The sequence below is a fragment of the Anarhichas minor genome, unplaced genomic scaffold (assembly GCF_050575085.1).
Source record: "Anarhichas minor isolate MPS153535 unplaced genomic scaffold, ASM5057508v1 ptg000136l, whole genome shotgun sequence".
NCBI lineage: Eukaryota > Metazoa > Chordata > Actinopteri > Perciformes > Anarhichadidae > Anarhichas > Anarhichas minor.
This window is the reverse complement of record NW_027466582.1, coordinates 13,142,930-13,154,470: the sequence shown is the minus strand read 5'-3', so window position 1 is coordinate 13,154,470 and position 11,541 is coordinate 13,142,930. Positions and strand designations below refer to the sequence as shown.

Here is an 11,541-nt window from a genome sequence, read left to right as displayed (position 1 = left end):
ATTTAATGTGCCTATAGCCGGCGGTGGAAAGTAACTTTCTTCTTTTTTTACTAGTTTTGAACCAGAACAACACTAGGAATGTATCATCTCATCGCTGTCAGCTCTCGGTCGTTGGCTCCAGGCCCTGTGAGGCCATTGGACTGACTGCAGTCTTCTGTCTGGCTGCCGTCTGTGGAACAGACGGAGAGTTTTGGCTGCAGTGTCTCTTAAAAGAGACACGTACAGTCGCTCAAATGAGTCTTACTTAAATGTTTGGCACAACCCTTCTGGATCTCTCTCAAGACCTCCACTCAGCATTAGTGGAAGCTTAATCACAGACCACAGTGGACGTCCTACTGGGTCAAGATGGTGGTGTTTCCTTGGCAATATACCTCTCTCTCTCTCTCTCTCTCTCTCTCTCCCTCTCCTTTTGTCCCAAAATCTGTTCCAAGTGCAAATCATTTCTCTGCAACATGATGGCCAGACTGAACATCAGTGTGTGTTTGTGATGTGTTTTAGAACACCGCTCCTGATAAATGAGAAATACAGAACACACCACAATACGGTTTGTTAGTTTTCTGGAACATCAGAGCTTTATTTCATTCAAGCATTAACTGCAAATAATGCAAGTTTATCACATGGCTGCTGTAGTAACAAATGGTGAGAGAGGGTTTGTTATGTTTGCTGGTTCAACTACTGGCTGTCACTCACACAAACAACCCACACCAGTAGTTCCTTTACAGCTAGTGTGGCGTTTTTAACGCTTTGCAACAATGCTGAATTAAATATGGGAACAGAAGAATAAAGCTCAAACGTTGATCTCAATTAACACAGTAAAACATTGGTATTTAGTAGTGTCTGTCTGTAGTCTACCTTTAATAGTATTTGTTCATTCATCGTATTTAAAGGCTGACATTTGTCTGATAAATAACTCTTACACTGACGCCTCTAACTCGGCCATTGAGGAGTTCAACGCCAATAGAAAATAACTCTTTAAAACTAATCTAAAAAATATAAAAATGAAATCTTCCTGTATCTTCACTGCTTGTTGTCATTTTGCATGATTTCAGTCAGTTTAGCTACATTTGGTGCAAGACCTTCAATCTCCCCAAATCCAAAACCACTTTAAAAAGAAAAAAAAAGATGAATAAATAAAAACATAAATACATCAGGCTGTCTCATAAACAAGCTGTCTAAACAGTCATGAGCAAACCCTCTCTGGTGGGACACACTTTGATGAACAAAATGCAGACTCTTGATGAGGATTTCTTGATGCATGTGAGCAGTTCAAAGTCTGCGATATGTCCGGCGGCTGAATGTACGTTCATGCGTGTCATCATATTCCATATGCTCAAAATATATGTGCAGGCCTCCCTCCTTGGAGGCGTGACTCCATTTATAATCTTACCGTGTGAAATCTACAACCAAAACCTCCTTAAAAACGGGTCACATTGTGTGGAAAACATTTTGTGTGGTTTCATATATAAACTATGCGGAGCACCCTGATGCATGCGTGTCTGTGTGTGGTCACCAATTAAAGTGCAAGGTGAGAGAAAAGTGACCTGCCTCTTGAGACAGACGGATTGATAGCACAGCACTGTTGGCTCCAGGTGGCAGTGCTGTAGTCTCTTTGCTTTTAATCTGAAACCTAGCAGGCTACAGCGGCCCCTGCAGTGCAGCCGTCCCCTCTGGTAACAGGTTAAGAGTGCAGTCGAGTGAGCCGAGCCAGGCTGCTGGGCTCTGGTCCAGACCCGGTTCTGGGTGAAGTGTCCTTAGGTAGTGTTTGGGAAGCAAGGATGTGCAACAAAGTCGTTGTGGATATGGACAGCCGCAGACAAGATGGGAGGAGTGTGTGGGCAGATTGTAAAAAATGTAAAATTAAAAAAAAGGGGCAAAAAGAGGGGGGGGGGGGATTATGACAATAATGAAAGTAGGTTAAAGGGGGAGAGTGGGGGGGGGGGGGGGGGGGGGGATGATGAGGAGAGGAAGAACGATTTAGAACTCTTCCTGGTCGTCCTGTTCCCCTTCGTCAATTTCTTCATCCTCTGGTGGTGCAAATCCGTCCTGTGGAAGAAGACTGAGGTCAGTGTACGTCAGGAGGAGAAGCCGTAACATTTGGGTTTTTTACATCTCTGCTTGTTGGTGTTATTGATACATTTTCCTCCCTCTTGAGTTTGCATGTGTCCTTGTTATGTTTGAGATATTACATCATTCTGCAGAGCATGGGACCGATAAAGCAGAAACGTAAGCGGTCACTACCTGGGCTCCTTGTTCATCACCTTGACGGTTCGCTTTTAATTTGGTGATAATCGGACCTCTTGGACGGCTTTAAGAGTCACAAACACTGCAGATGTTTGATAATCATGTAAAAATGTAATGTCATTTAAACGTATTTTTCTACACTGGCATAGGGTGAGGTCCACTTTGGAAATAAGTGTTTCATGTGCTGCCCTCCTGGTTTGACTAAGCATCTCAGGACTTTTTTATGTCCGTTGTTTTTATACCCCAAAATAAAATAAATCGATCGACCAATCAATCAATTAACAAACACAAAACCAGGTTTCAATAATCGGGGTAGAAAGCAGATTTCTTTACCATGTACACCCATAACCAAGTTCCTAATTGCCATTTTGCATGTGCATGACAATGACTTCAGTCAAGGGTTGTATGTTGTTGTCATGGTCGTGCTGCTGTGACAGCGGTGCAGAGGGACGCAAGGACAGATCATTATACATAGAAAAGATGCATCTTCCTATTGAAAATAGTTTAATTCAAACTCAAAGTCTGAATATAACTAACACAAAGTAAAGGCAAGTTCCACTTCCAATCCTCCGTGCTGACGCACGTGCTCTGTGTGTGACCCGACTGTATTTACCTCTGTAGCGTACAGTACATCCAGGATTTTGTTGAGGATGGGGCTCTCTTTGTCCTGGCAGAGGAGCTCGATGTCCCTCAGCTTCCCGAAGTAGAAGTCCCTCTCCTTCTCCAGGCCGTCTACGGTCAGCTTCAGGTCCAGCATCTACGAGCAGAGAGAGATGCGGGTCAAACAGCTTGTGGGTATGAGACAAACAAAACAACTGTGTACTGTAATATAGAATGAATAACTATGGCCACTCATCAAACAACAGTAGCTATAAAGCGTCTATGGAAGGGTAAATGCTGTATTACATCATCAAATAAAGCTTTAAAAGCACAGAATTTATTATTTTTTGATAAGCTACTTAACTTATTCTATCAACAGACTTTCAAGTAGTCTGTAACAATTAAAGAATGTGTTGAGTCAGCCCAGACAGATCGGGCTCAGTGACCTTGTGTTGTTATTGCGTGTGCTACAGACTCGCTACAATTTTGAGAAACTTTATAAACACTGACGGTAGGGCTGGGCGGTATACCGGTTTTAATTTCCCGTACGATATGAATTTTTCATATACCGTCATACCGGTGCACAGCCGAGGCAACTTCTGTCGCTCTTCAACAGGCAGCAAAATATATTGTTCGCTGCTGAGAGCGCTGCGGTCGGAGCTAGTTGAGTTAACTGTATTGAGAGGGAACCCTAGTCATGGTCATAACTTTATAACAACAATCAACAACCCACAAGTAACGCTCTTTAACAGGGCAAAACACCACGACACAACAGTTTGTGACACAAACAATTTGTAACACTAATAATTGTACATTTATAAAATTTCCCCGCCAAACTGCATGCTGGGTACAGCTCGCTAACAACAGTCTGCTAACAGCTGGGAGAGGCGCTGTCGCGCCAGTAGCGTTACATTAAAGAACAGAAAAGAGCGATGCAGGATGAACAAAGACTGAACAACAAAAGGTATGTTGGTCAGACACATATGCAACGCTGAGTACCGTAATATGTGTGGTACTTGTTATAAATGTACGTTGGTACATAGACAGTGATAAGACGCTGTACATGGAGGGGCTTCTTCTTTCCATTGGCGGATCGTAACCAACTTGCATAGGTGCATACCGCCACCTAGTGTACCGGAGTGTGCATTTTCAGGGTAACCTTTTCTTCACTGGTCTGATAATAAAATAAAATAAAATAATATATATATATAAATAACTAAAGAAATAAAACTAAACAACACCTACTAACAACTAAATCATACGGTCTAATCCCGTTTCTTTCCATGGAGGGGCTTAGGATCCAGGGGAATGTAGGTGAAGGAAACAGGAAGTGACGGAACGGAAGACACGCCACACAAACAGCTGTTCACCGGTCGCTGGCCGGCTGTTTCATTTCGGCGTTAGTTAATTAATGCTTTAACGCGGAAAAAAAATACCGTGATATACCGTGAAACCACAAGAGTCTTACAAAATACCGTGATATGCATTTTTGGTCATACCGCCCAGCCCCAACTGACGGGTACAATTATTCATGCAGTTTAATGCGAGCCCTGCGCTGCTACCTCGGTGCGATGCCATGACAGGAAACAACAGGGTGTGTTTGTATTTTTAGAAATGGCTGAACAGATGAAAGCAGCTGGTACCTGCTGGTTGAGCTCTAGGAGCTCAGATTCTCCTCCATTGCGGGTCACGGGAGCGGTCTTGCGGCCTGCTGCTAGGTTTATCTGCCTCTGGGGGGTGCAAACAGTCTTCGGTGTCGTGGGGGATGTTCTCAAGGGGCCTGTAAGAAAAAAAACACACACACCAATGTTGGTATAGCTACAAATGTCTGGATGAATGCGTTTAGGCTGTGTTGTTTTAAGTCGGCTGTGAGATGTCGGTTCGAGATAACAGATTGAGATGCAGCCGTCTACTCTGGCTTTGTAATAGCTCAAGCTTTACTTGCATTACATGAGCATACATTTTACCCAACACATCTTTTTATGCTTTAGGTCTCCCTTATTTTCTTTACTCGTATATGCAAGTACATGATTGCATTTGGGCTGCAAGTTCTGTTGAACACAGTGAAGACACTGACAAAACACTTAAAGCTATTGTTGATGTACTGCTGATCTGCAGTGGAGAAATAACATCACCTTAACTCTAACCATCACCTTAACTGGCTTCTAACCTTAAAACCCTAAAGCCAAGTCCTAACCGGCAACAAGCCCCTCTTCAGGAGATGAGGGCGGGTCAAATTGTCCTCACTTTGCAAAAGTTTCCTCAGCCTCAAGGCCTTAAAGAAGGTAACTGTACACAATTTAATAAAACACAAACACACAAAGATTCAACCTCAATAGGACGTCTTTGCAGTGTGCTTTGATTTTTATTAAGAACACCTGTAGTGTCAAAACTGCCCATCACTGCTAGCAGTTTGAAATAAAGTGCAGCCATGAAATGTGTCATCTACATTTAACCCATCCTAAGAATTTAGGAGCAGTGCTGTAAAGCGCCCAGAGAGCAACTTGGGGTTCAGTGTGACATCGACTAGGCACACATCCCTTAATATAGAGCCTGGAGAGAGCACCTCTGCTTCAGACAGTTGATAACTTTTACATTTTCTTCTTCAGTGCACAAGGGCTGCTTTTGGAGAGACAATGTCGAGAAAACTCGAGAGATTGTGTGAAGCTACTTTAAAAGAAAATGTATATTGTGCTTGTTGTGTAGCTGCATACAACTACAGAGATACAGTCAGAGCCCCTAACACGGCCCACAACCGGCAAGAATACACAAATCCATAAACCAGGTAACTCACATTTTGAATGAAGGTTAGACACACTGCAAGCATTGACAAGCACACACCCCACGCACACACACACACACACACACGCCCTATGCATGGCATGTTACCTGAGCGAGAGGGTCTTTTAGGTTTGTGGCGAATGGGTTCATCTGTGTTAGAGATTGGGATGTTTGCATGAAGAGGTGACAGCAATGAAATGAAGCCTTTGGGTTCACACACAGCCGATAGTGACACATGCGTGTGTGTGTGTGTGTTTTAGTGTACCTTGGTTGTTGGGTGGAGGCGGCGTTCCCTCTTGGCCCTGCCGTGTCATGAGAGGGTCGTATTCTTTCCCATCATAGTTGGCATCAAAAAACTTCTTAAACCACTGAAGGAACTCAAAGTTGTCCTGGAACTTCCCCTTCACCAGCCTCTCCACGGAGATGATCTGAGAGGAGCACAGAGAGGTGAAGCGTTGATAAAATAATTATTTTGTAACTCCACAGCTACATTATGCAGTATATGTGGTCAGAGGTGTCTTTGATCAGAGATGTTATCTTTTGTCAACTTACATATTTCAACAACTGTTAACCCAGGGGGACATTTTGTTTAATCGAATCTCGTCTGAATGTGTGCATGTTAATGAGTGTGTTTGTGTGCGTGCGTGTGTTCTCACCTTGTCCACATTCATTCTCTTGAATGAAGCCTGTAAGACCTTGAAGTTGTTGATGTATTCATGTTCCAGTTTCGCATTGAACTTAACTTTCTTCATTAATATGCACCCTGGAAACAGCATGTCCATGAACTGACAGTAAGCGGAACCTATGGAGGAAAAAATTATTTACTTTTAGAGCTTGATGCACATTTTGAATTGAATTACAAACTCAACATTCAAAAAGAAAAAGTGTGTGTATGTTTACCCGAACAGAGCTGCTCAATCTTTGTGTGTGTGAGCTGCAGAGAGTCGTTGACCCATGCCAACATGTCATGACGGCTCAGGTTCTCTACAGTCATAGAGGTGGAGTAAACATTCAACGCCATCCTCCTGATTCACAAAGACACACATTAGCACACGCATATCAACAGCTGAATGATAAATACGTATAGTCACCAGTTCGATTAATGTACACAACTACTATATTCAGATAAAAAAAACAGAAACAAATTACAACTTAATCTAAAGGGAAAATGTTGCCACCTTTTATGTGGATGTCCAATCAGTGTTGACGGTAAATGTAGTCCATTGAAGCCCCAAATTCCTCAGTGCGTTCTAAACTGACGAGAGCTGCTAAATCGGTTGTTCTTCTTGCATTCTAGGTACATGTAGGCACTCCGCCAGCAGGAGATCTCAGCTATCCTGTCAAATATAGCACGCACTGAGGAATTTATTGCTTCATCGTCTACATCTACCATCAAAACTGATGGGATATCCATGTAAAAGGGGGTGATTTTTACAGCCAAAACTAAATGCTTTTGATTCTTTGTTGTTTGATCATTCTTTCCTATCTTTTGGCATATTTGTGCAGCATGTCTCCATCTTCAAGTTCTTGCACCCTTTGTATTTGTTCATGTTGAAAGTGAAGAGAGGACAGAGAAGGCCGAGCGGTCTAAAGGCTCTATGTTCAGGTCACAGTCTCCCCTGGAGGAATGCGTTTTCATCCCACTTCTGACAATTACTTGTGTTTTTGTCTCCATCTCTCTGTATCAGTAAAGGATTATCTTATCTTAACTTTTCCTCCAGAGTGAGTGAAGGATACAATTTACAAAAAACAAATGTTATTCCAGAATCCCGGCTGTAATGGGATGAGCAGAGTCGTCTCTTACAGAGCAGAATGAATTGAAGGAAAGTTTCCAACTCTGTGCTGTAGCATTACTAAAGATGTGGTCATAACGTGGCACAAATCATTACATGTTTTTATCTGACAATAAAACATCAACAAATAATATTAATTGGTAAAATGCGACAGGAGAGTTATTTTTTACAAAATAAACCTCTGATTCCAATAAATCCTTTATTTTAGATGGAAATATACTTAAAGAATAGAATTTTTTTCATTAAAATCATATCATATAAACCATTTAATCGACTGCCAAAATCCACAGCATTTCATTCCATTGTATTTGTGTATAATTTTGATATCGTCTGATTTTAATTGCCTTATTTGCAGTCCTGAAACGTTTTATTCCTGGTTCAACCTTTGCTTTAAAAAGTGCAGTAAAAATAAAGTTTATTATTATTATCATCATGACTAGGCGTCTTAGTAATATGTGAGATTTGCTTGCTTGCTTTATCGCCAGGCAATAAACAAATAAAAGAAAGCAAACACACACACACACACACACTTCACTCACCTCTGCTGTGTGTGTGTTTGGTGTGAACTGTTCAAATCTGGTTGTGGTGGACCCCCTTACAGAAAGACCTGCTGACAGAAACAACTATCCTGTGAGATATCAGTGACGCTGTAGCATTCACACTGCACCATGAAAACAATCATGCTTTAAAAGTTATTTCTTGAATCTGACAAATCTGAAACTGTACAGTCACACCGGTTTAGAGTTCTTCACAAGAGCTCCCCCGCATGGTCACAAAGAGAAACACCACAGATGAACGTGCAGCCGGTCACTAGTTCACTCACTAGGTCACTAATCTCTGCAACAGTTAATCCGTTTAGCCCAGGGCGAAAAAAATGCAGTAACCCACCGCGGTGCACGAAGGCAGCTGAGATCCCCAGCAGGAGGATCCAACCGGCATAAACATGTAACACAGCTACGATTCATCCCGCTGACAGCTCGAGACCAGGAACAATCCAACAATAACAAAGCATTTCCTGCATTCAAATCAACACTGTCCACCAGGCAAATGCTGCTGGTGCATGTGCCGGTTAATGCCGCTGTGTCCTTTCACCCCAGAAATCTACTTTGACTAATTTGTTGGCTTAAGATTCCAAAATGGATACAAAACGGTTTATTTCAGAGTTTATTTTGCTTCCACATATGAAGCCAACAGCACACACAGTAATATAAATAACTATCCAGTCAGTGAGACCTCTTTAGATATGTGGAAGACAAACATGCTATTAATAGCAAATTAACAGAGCATCAGGGTCACTACAACCAATAGCAACTAGCTGTTAACTTATTTTAAATTACATCAGTTTGTAAAAACCTAAACCTGGACTTTCCCAACTTTCCCCAGATCTTCAACATATTTTGTTGCATTTTACTCTTCATTTACCATCTATCCTGAGGGGAATTGTTGTGCAGCAGTTGCAGAACGAATGTAAACGAGTGCTAATGTGAAAATATAAATAAATAGATATCAAATACACAAATGGCAAAAAATACAAACAATGTTTAGGTAAGATCATATCTCAAGTTGCTTCTGGGTGAGTTGCATGTAGTTATATATATATACAATATAAAATCAAGTAACGTTAAGTGTATTTGGTTGATTCAAAATGTTCAATGCTTAGGATATGTCCATCATATTAGACATAATGTCAGAATGTTGTAATTATTGTATCAGCAGTTACAAAAACAGGTTTAATTCCTATTTCAGATTACAAAATGAGCATGTAGGATGAATATAATTATAATAAGTAAAAGTAATGCAGTAGTTTTTAGTGAGCCTCATTTACTTGATTGTTTATCTTATTATAAAATAAAGGAAATCTGACCACCAGTTAATTTACCTCCTGTTGACAGCTATTGTACGTTGTACGACTTATATACCGTTATAAAAGTACGTCATGACTCAGGTAAACCCTCGTGTGTTCTAAGCCTAACGTCACAGCCCGGTTCGGATCGGCGCCACCGGTCCGTGTTTGTGACAGTTGACGTTACAGCCTCGGTAAGTGCGACAGTCACCGTGGACAGTACGTTAGCTCCTAGCTAACACCGCTAACGTTTGCTGCGCGTGGATGGTTTCTGTTGAATTTAGAGAGTTCCCACCTGATTTAATTCCACCGCAGTGATGTTAGCGAACTAAATATATCCCCTCGTGTAACTAAGACACTTTTGTTTTCAGCCTCACGTTAAGGCCTTTTAGATAACACACACACACAGACGCACGCACATTGTCGACGGCAGAATAACTGTCAGATACGGGAACGACACAAGTATTTACGTGAGACGTAAATGAAACTAGCCGTTAAATAAACTGTTTTCATGCGTAAAGAAGCCCATTGTGAGTTAGGTTGAGTTAATATTACTCACTGAAGTGCGACAGTGCTCCTCTCTCGTCCCGTTGTGTCTGGTGATGGGCTTTACTGTTGCTATAAACCGACTGTTTCCTCGGCGAAGTTACGCGAGACTGCTCTCACACCTAAACCGCTGGGGCAGTACGCATGCGCAGAGCAGTTGCCGGATTTTCACATCCATTTCATTGCAACTGGTGTTCCCATGGACGGCCATGATGGAGACAAAAAATACGACTAAACCCATGTTTGATGATTAACCTTAGCTAGTGTAAGTATTCAGATCCTTTAATTACCAAAGTATAACAATACTGTACCCAAGTACTGTATTTAAGTAGAATTTGGAGGTACTTTTACTTACTTGAGAATCAAAATGTTCTGCTATTTTATACTTCTCATCCACTACATCTCAAGGGAAACATTTTACACCTCTATATTTATCTGACAGCTGAAGTTACTACACAGATTAGGATTTTACAAAAAAACATATCAATTACAAAAGACGATACTGTGCCATAGTTAAGCTCTGTAACAGTATATAGAGCGGGTCAAATGTTCTCCAATTCAGTAATAATAATAATAAATGCTATATATAATAATATCGCAATGTTTGCATTCTGCCTAAAGTGTAGTTTTACTTTGATACTTTAAGTATATTTTGCTTCTAACTTTTGTACTTTTACTTAAGTGAAGTACACGTGTTTAAAGAATGACTCCTTTCAAAGTATTATAGAATATTATATTAGCACAGTAGGGCACCACAGCAACATTTGTATTATTATCATTATTTTTTATCATTATTGTGATTATAATGATGATTATTATTATTGTATTTATTTTTCTGTTATGTTAAATCTCTGCTTTTATTTTTGGTCATATCCATGCAGATCTGCACTTTAGAAAGATTTCTGCTGTTTTCCTGTCACACTTAATATTTATTTTATTGCGATCTGCAACAAAACACAGATGCACCTTTCATTGCTTTTAATTTAATTTGCAACATTGTCATTTATACCCTGCACTTTTCTGCATGTGTTTCAGCTGCATCCTCATCTGTACTTTGTATATTCTTACATGATATTGTTTTGTTTTGTCTGTATGTCAGACATATTTTCCTTCAGTATGAATAGTTTGATATCGTCTTATTGTGCTTTTTCTAGTTCATATCAATTACTGAATTCATCTTTTGCTAAATTGTACTTTTTTTTAACATAATACAACTGTGACCACAAATCTTTTGAGGCATTTCAGAAATAAAAAGGTGACACATAGGAACCAAGATGTTTTCTCACTTTATTCTTCTTTTGTTAATGGTGTGGTAAGAAACAAGCAGCCACTTACAGATTCAACAGGTTCACTGTCCAACACGACAAGAATCTACAAACACACACACAGCCGCCAAGCAGTCACAGTGCCTTCGAAGCGACAAATCCATCCAACATTAAAATAACGTTGTTGTAGGTAATAGTTACAAAAAACAGCACCAGTTGTTGTGAGCTTGTGGAGAGATTTCACTCCTCTGTCTCCACGCGGTGCTCTTCATGCATGGGTGGGTGGGTATGGGGGGGTGGGGGGTGTTGCACGGGTGACTCGTATTGGCACATTTATTCTTTCAGCTGAAAAAAACTAAACAAACAAAGATCCTAAATATATAGTTCACAGACAAGAAGACGTGTTCATGTATAAATATAATACTGATAGCAGGAATGAGACGACATCAGGAGGTGAGAGGTTCAGTGGTTT

At 40.8% G+C, this 11,541-nt stretch overlaps 1 protein-coding gene across 8 annotated transcripts; it reads right to left on the bottom strand.

The window, feature by feature from the left end:
- Window positions 1-545: 545 nt before the first annotated feature.
- Window positions 546-9,928, bottom strand: LOC142941795 (microtubule-associated protein RP/EB family member 3-like). 8 transcript variants are annotated; one of them, XM_076083882.1, is made up of 10 exons: window positions 9,818-9,928; window positions 7,955-8,022; window positions 6,523-6,647; window positions 6,279-6,424; window positions 5,888-6,050; window positions 5,731-5,772; window positions 4,485-4,621; window positions 2,855-2,998; window positions 2,575-2,669; window positions 546-2,043 (listed from the first exon to the last, which is right to left on the bottom strand). In XM_076083882.1, the coding sequence occupies exons 3-9, from the start codon at window positions 6,641-6,643 to the stop codon at window positions 2,598-2,600; spliced, it is 825 nt and encodes a 274-aa protein (XP_075939997.1). In that variant the 5' UTR covers window positions 6,644-6,647; window positions 7,955-8,022; window positions 9,818-9,928; the 3' UTR covers window positions 546-2,043; window positions 2,575-2,597. The 8 variants fall into 8 exon arrangements, with proteins under 8 accessions (XP_075939997.1, XP_075940002.1, XP_075939998.1 ...); XM_076083887.1 differs by having other exon boundaries at window positions 2,575-2,666; XM_076083883.1 differs by having other exon boundaries at window positions 7,955-8,025; window positions 9,818-9,922.
- Window positions 9,929-11,541: the final 1,613 nt, after the last annotated feature.

Coding starts and splice junctions, on each gene's coding strand:
- LOC142941795 (XM_076083882.1), bottom strand. CDS start 6,643: ATGGCGTTGAATGTTTACTCCACCTCTATGACTGTAGAGAACCTGAGC. Junction 2,999..4,484: donor TCCTAGAGCTCAACCAGCAG/GTACCAGCTGCT, acceptor CTCTGCTCGTAG/ATGCTGGACCTGAAGCTGAC. Junction 2,670..2,854: donor ATGTACTGTACGCTACAGAG/GTAAATACAGTC, acceptor CCGCTGTCACAG/CAGCACGACCATGACAACAA.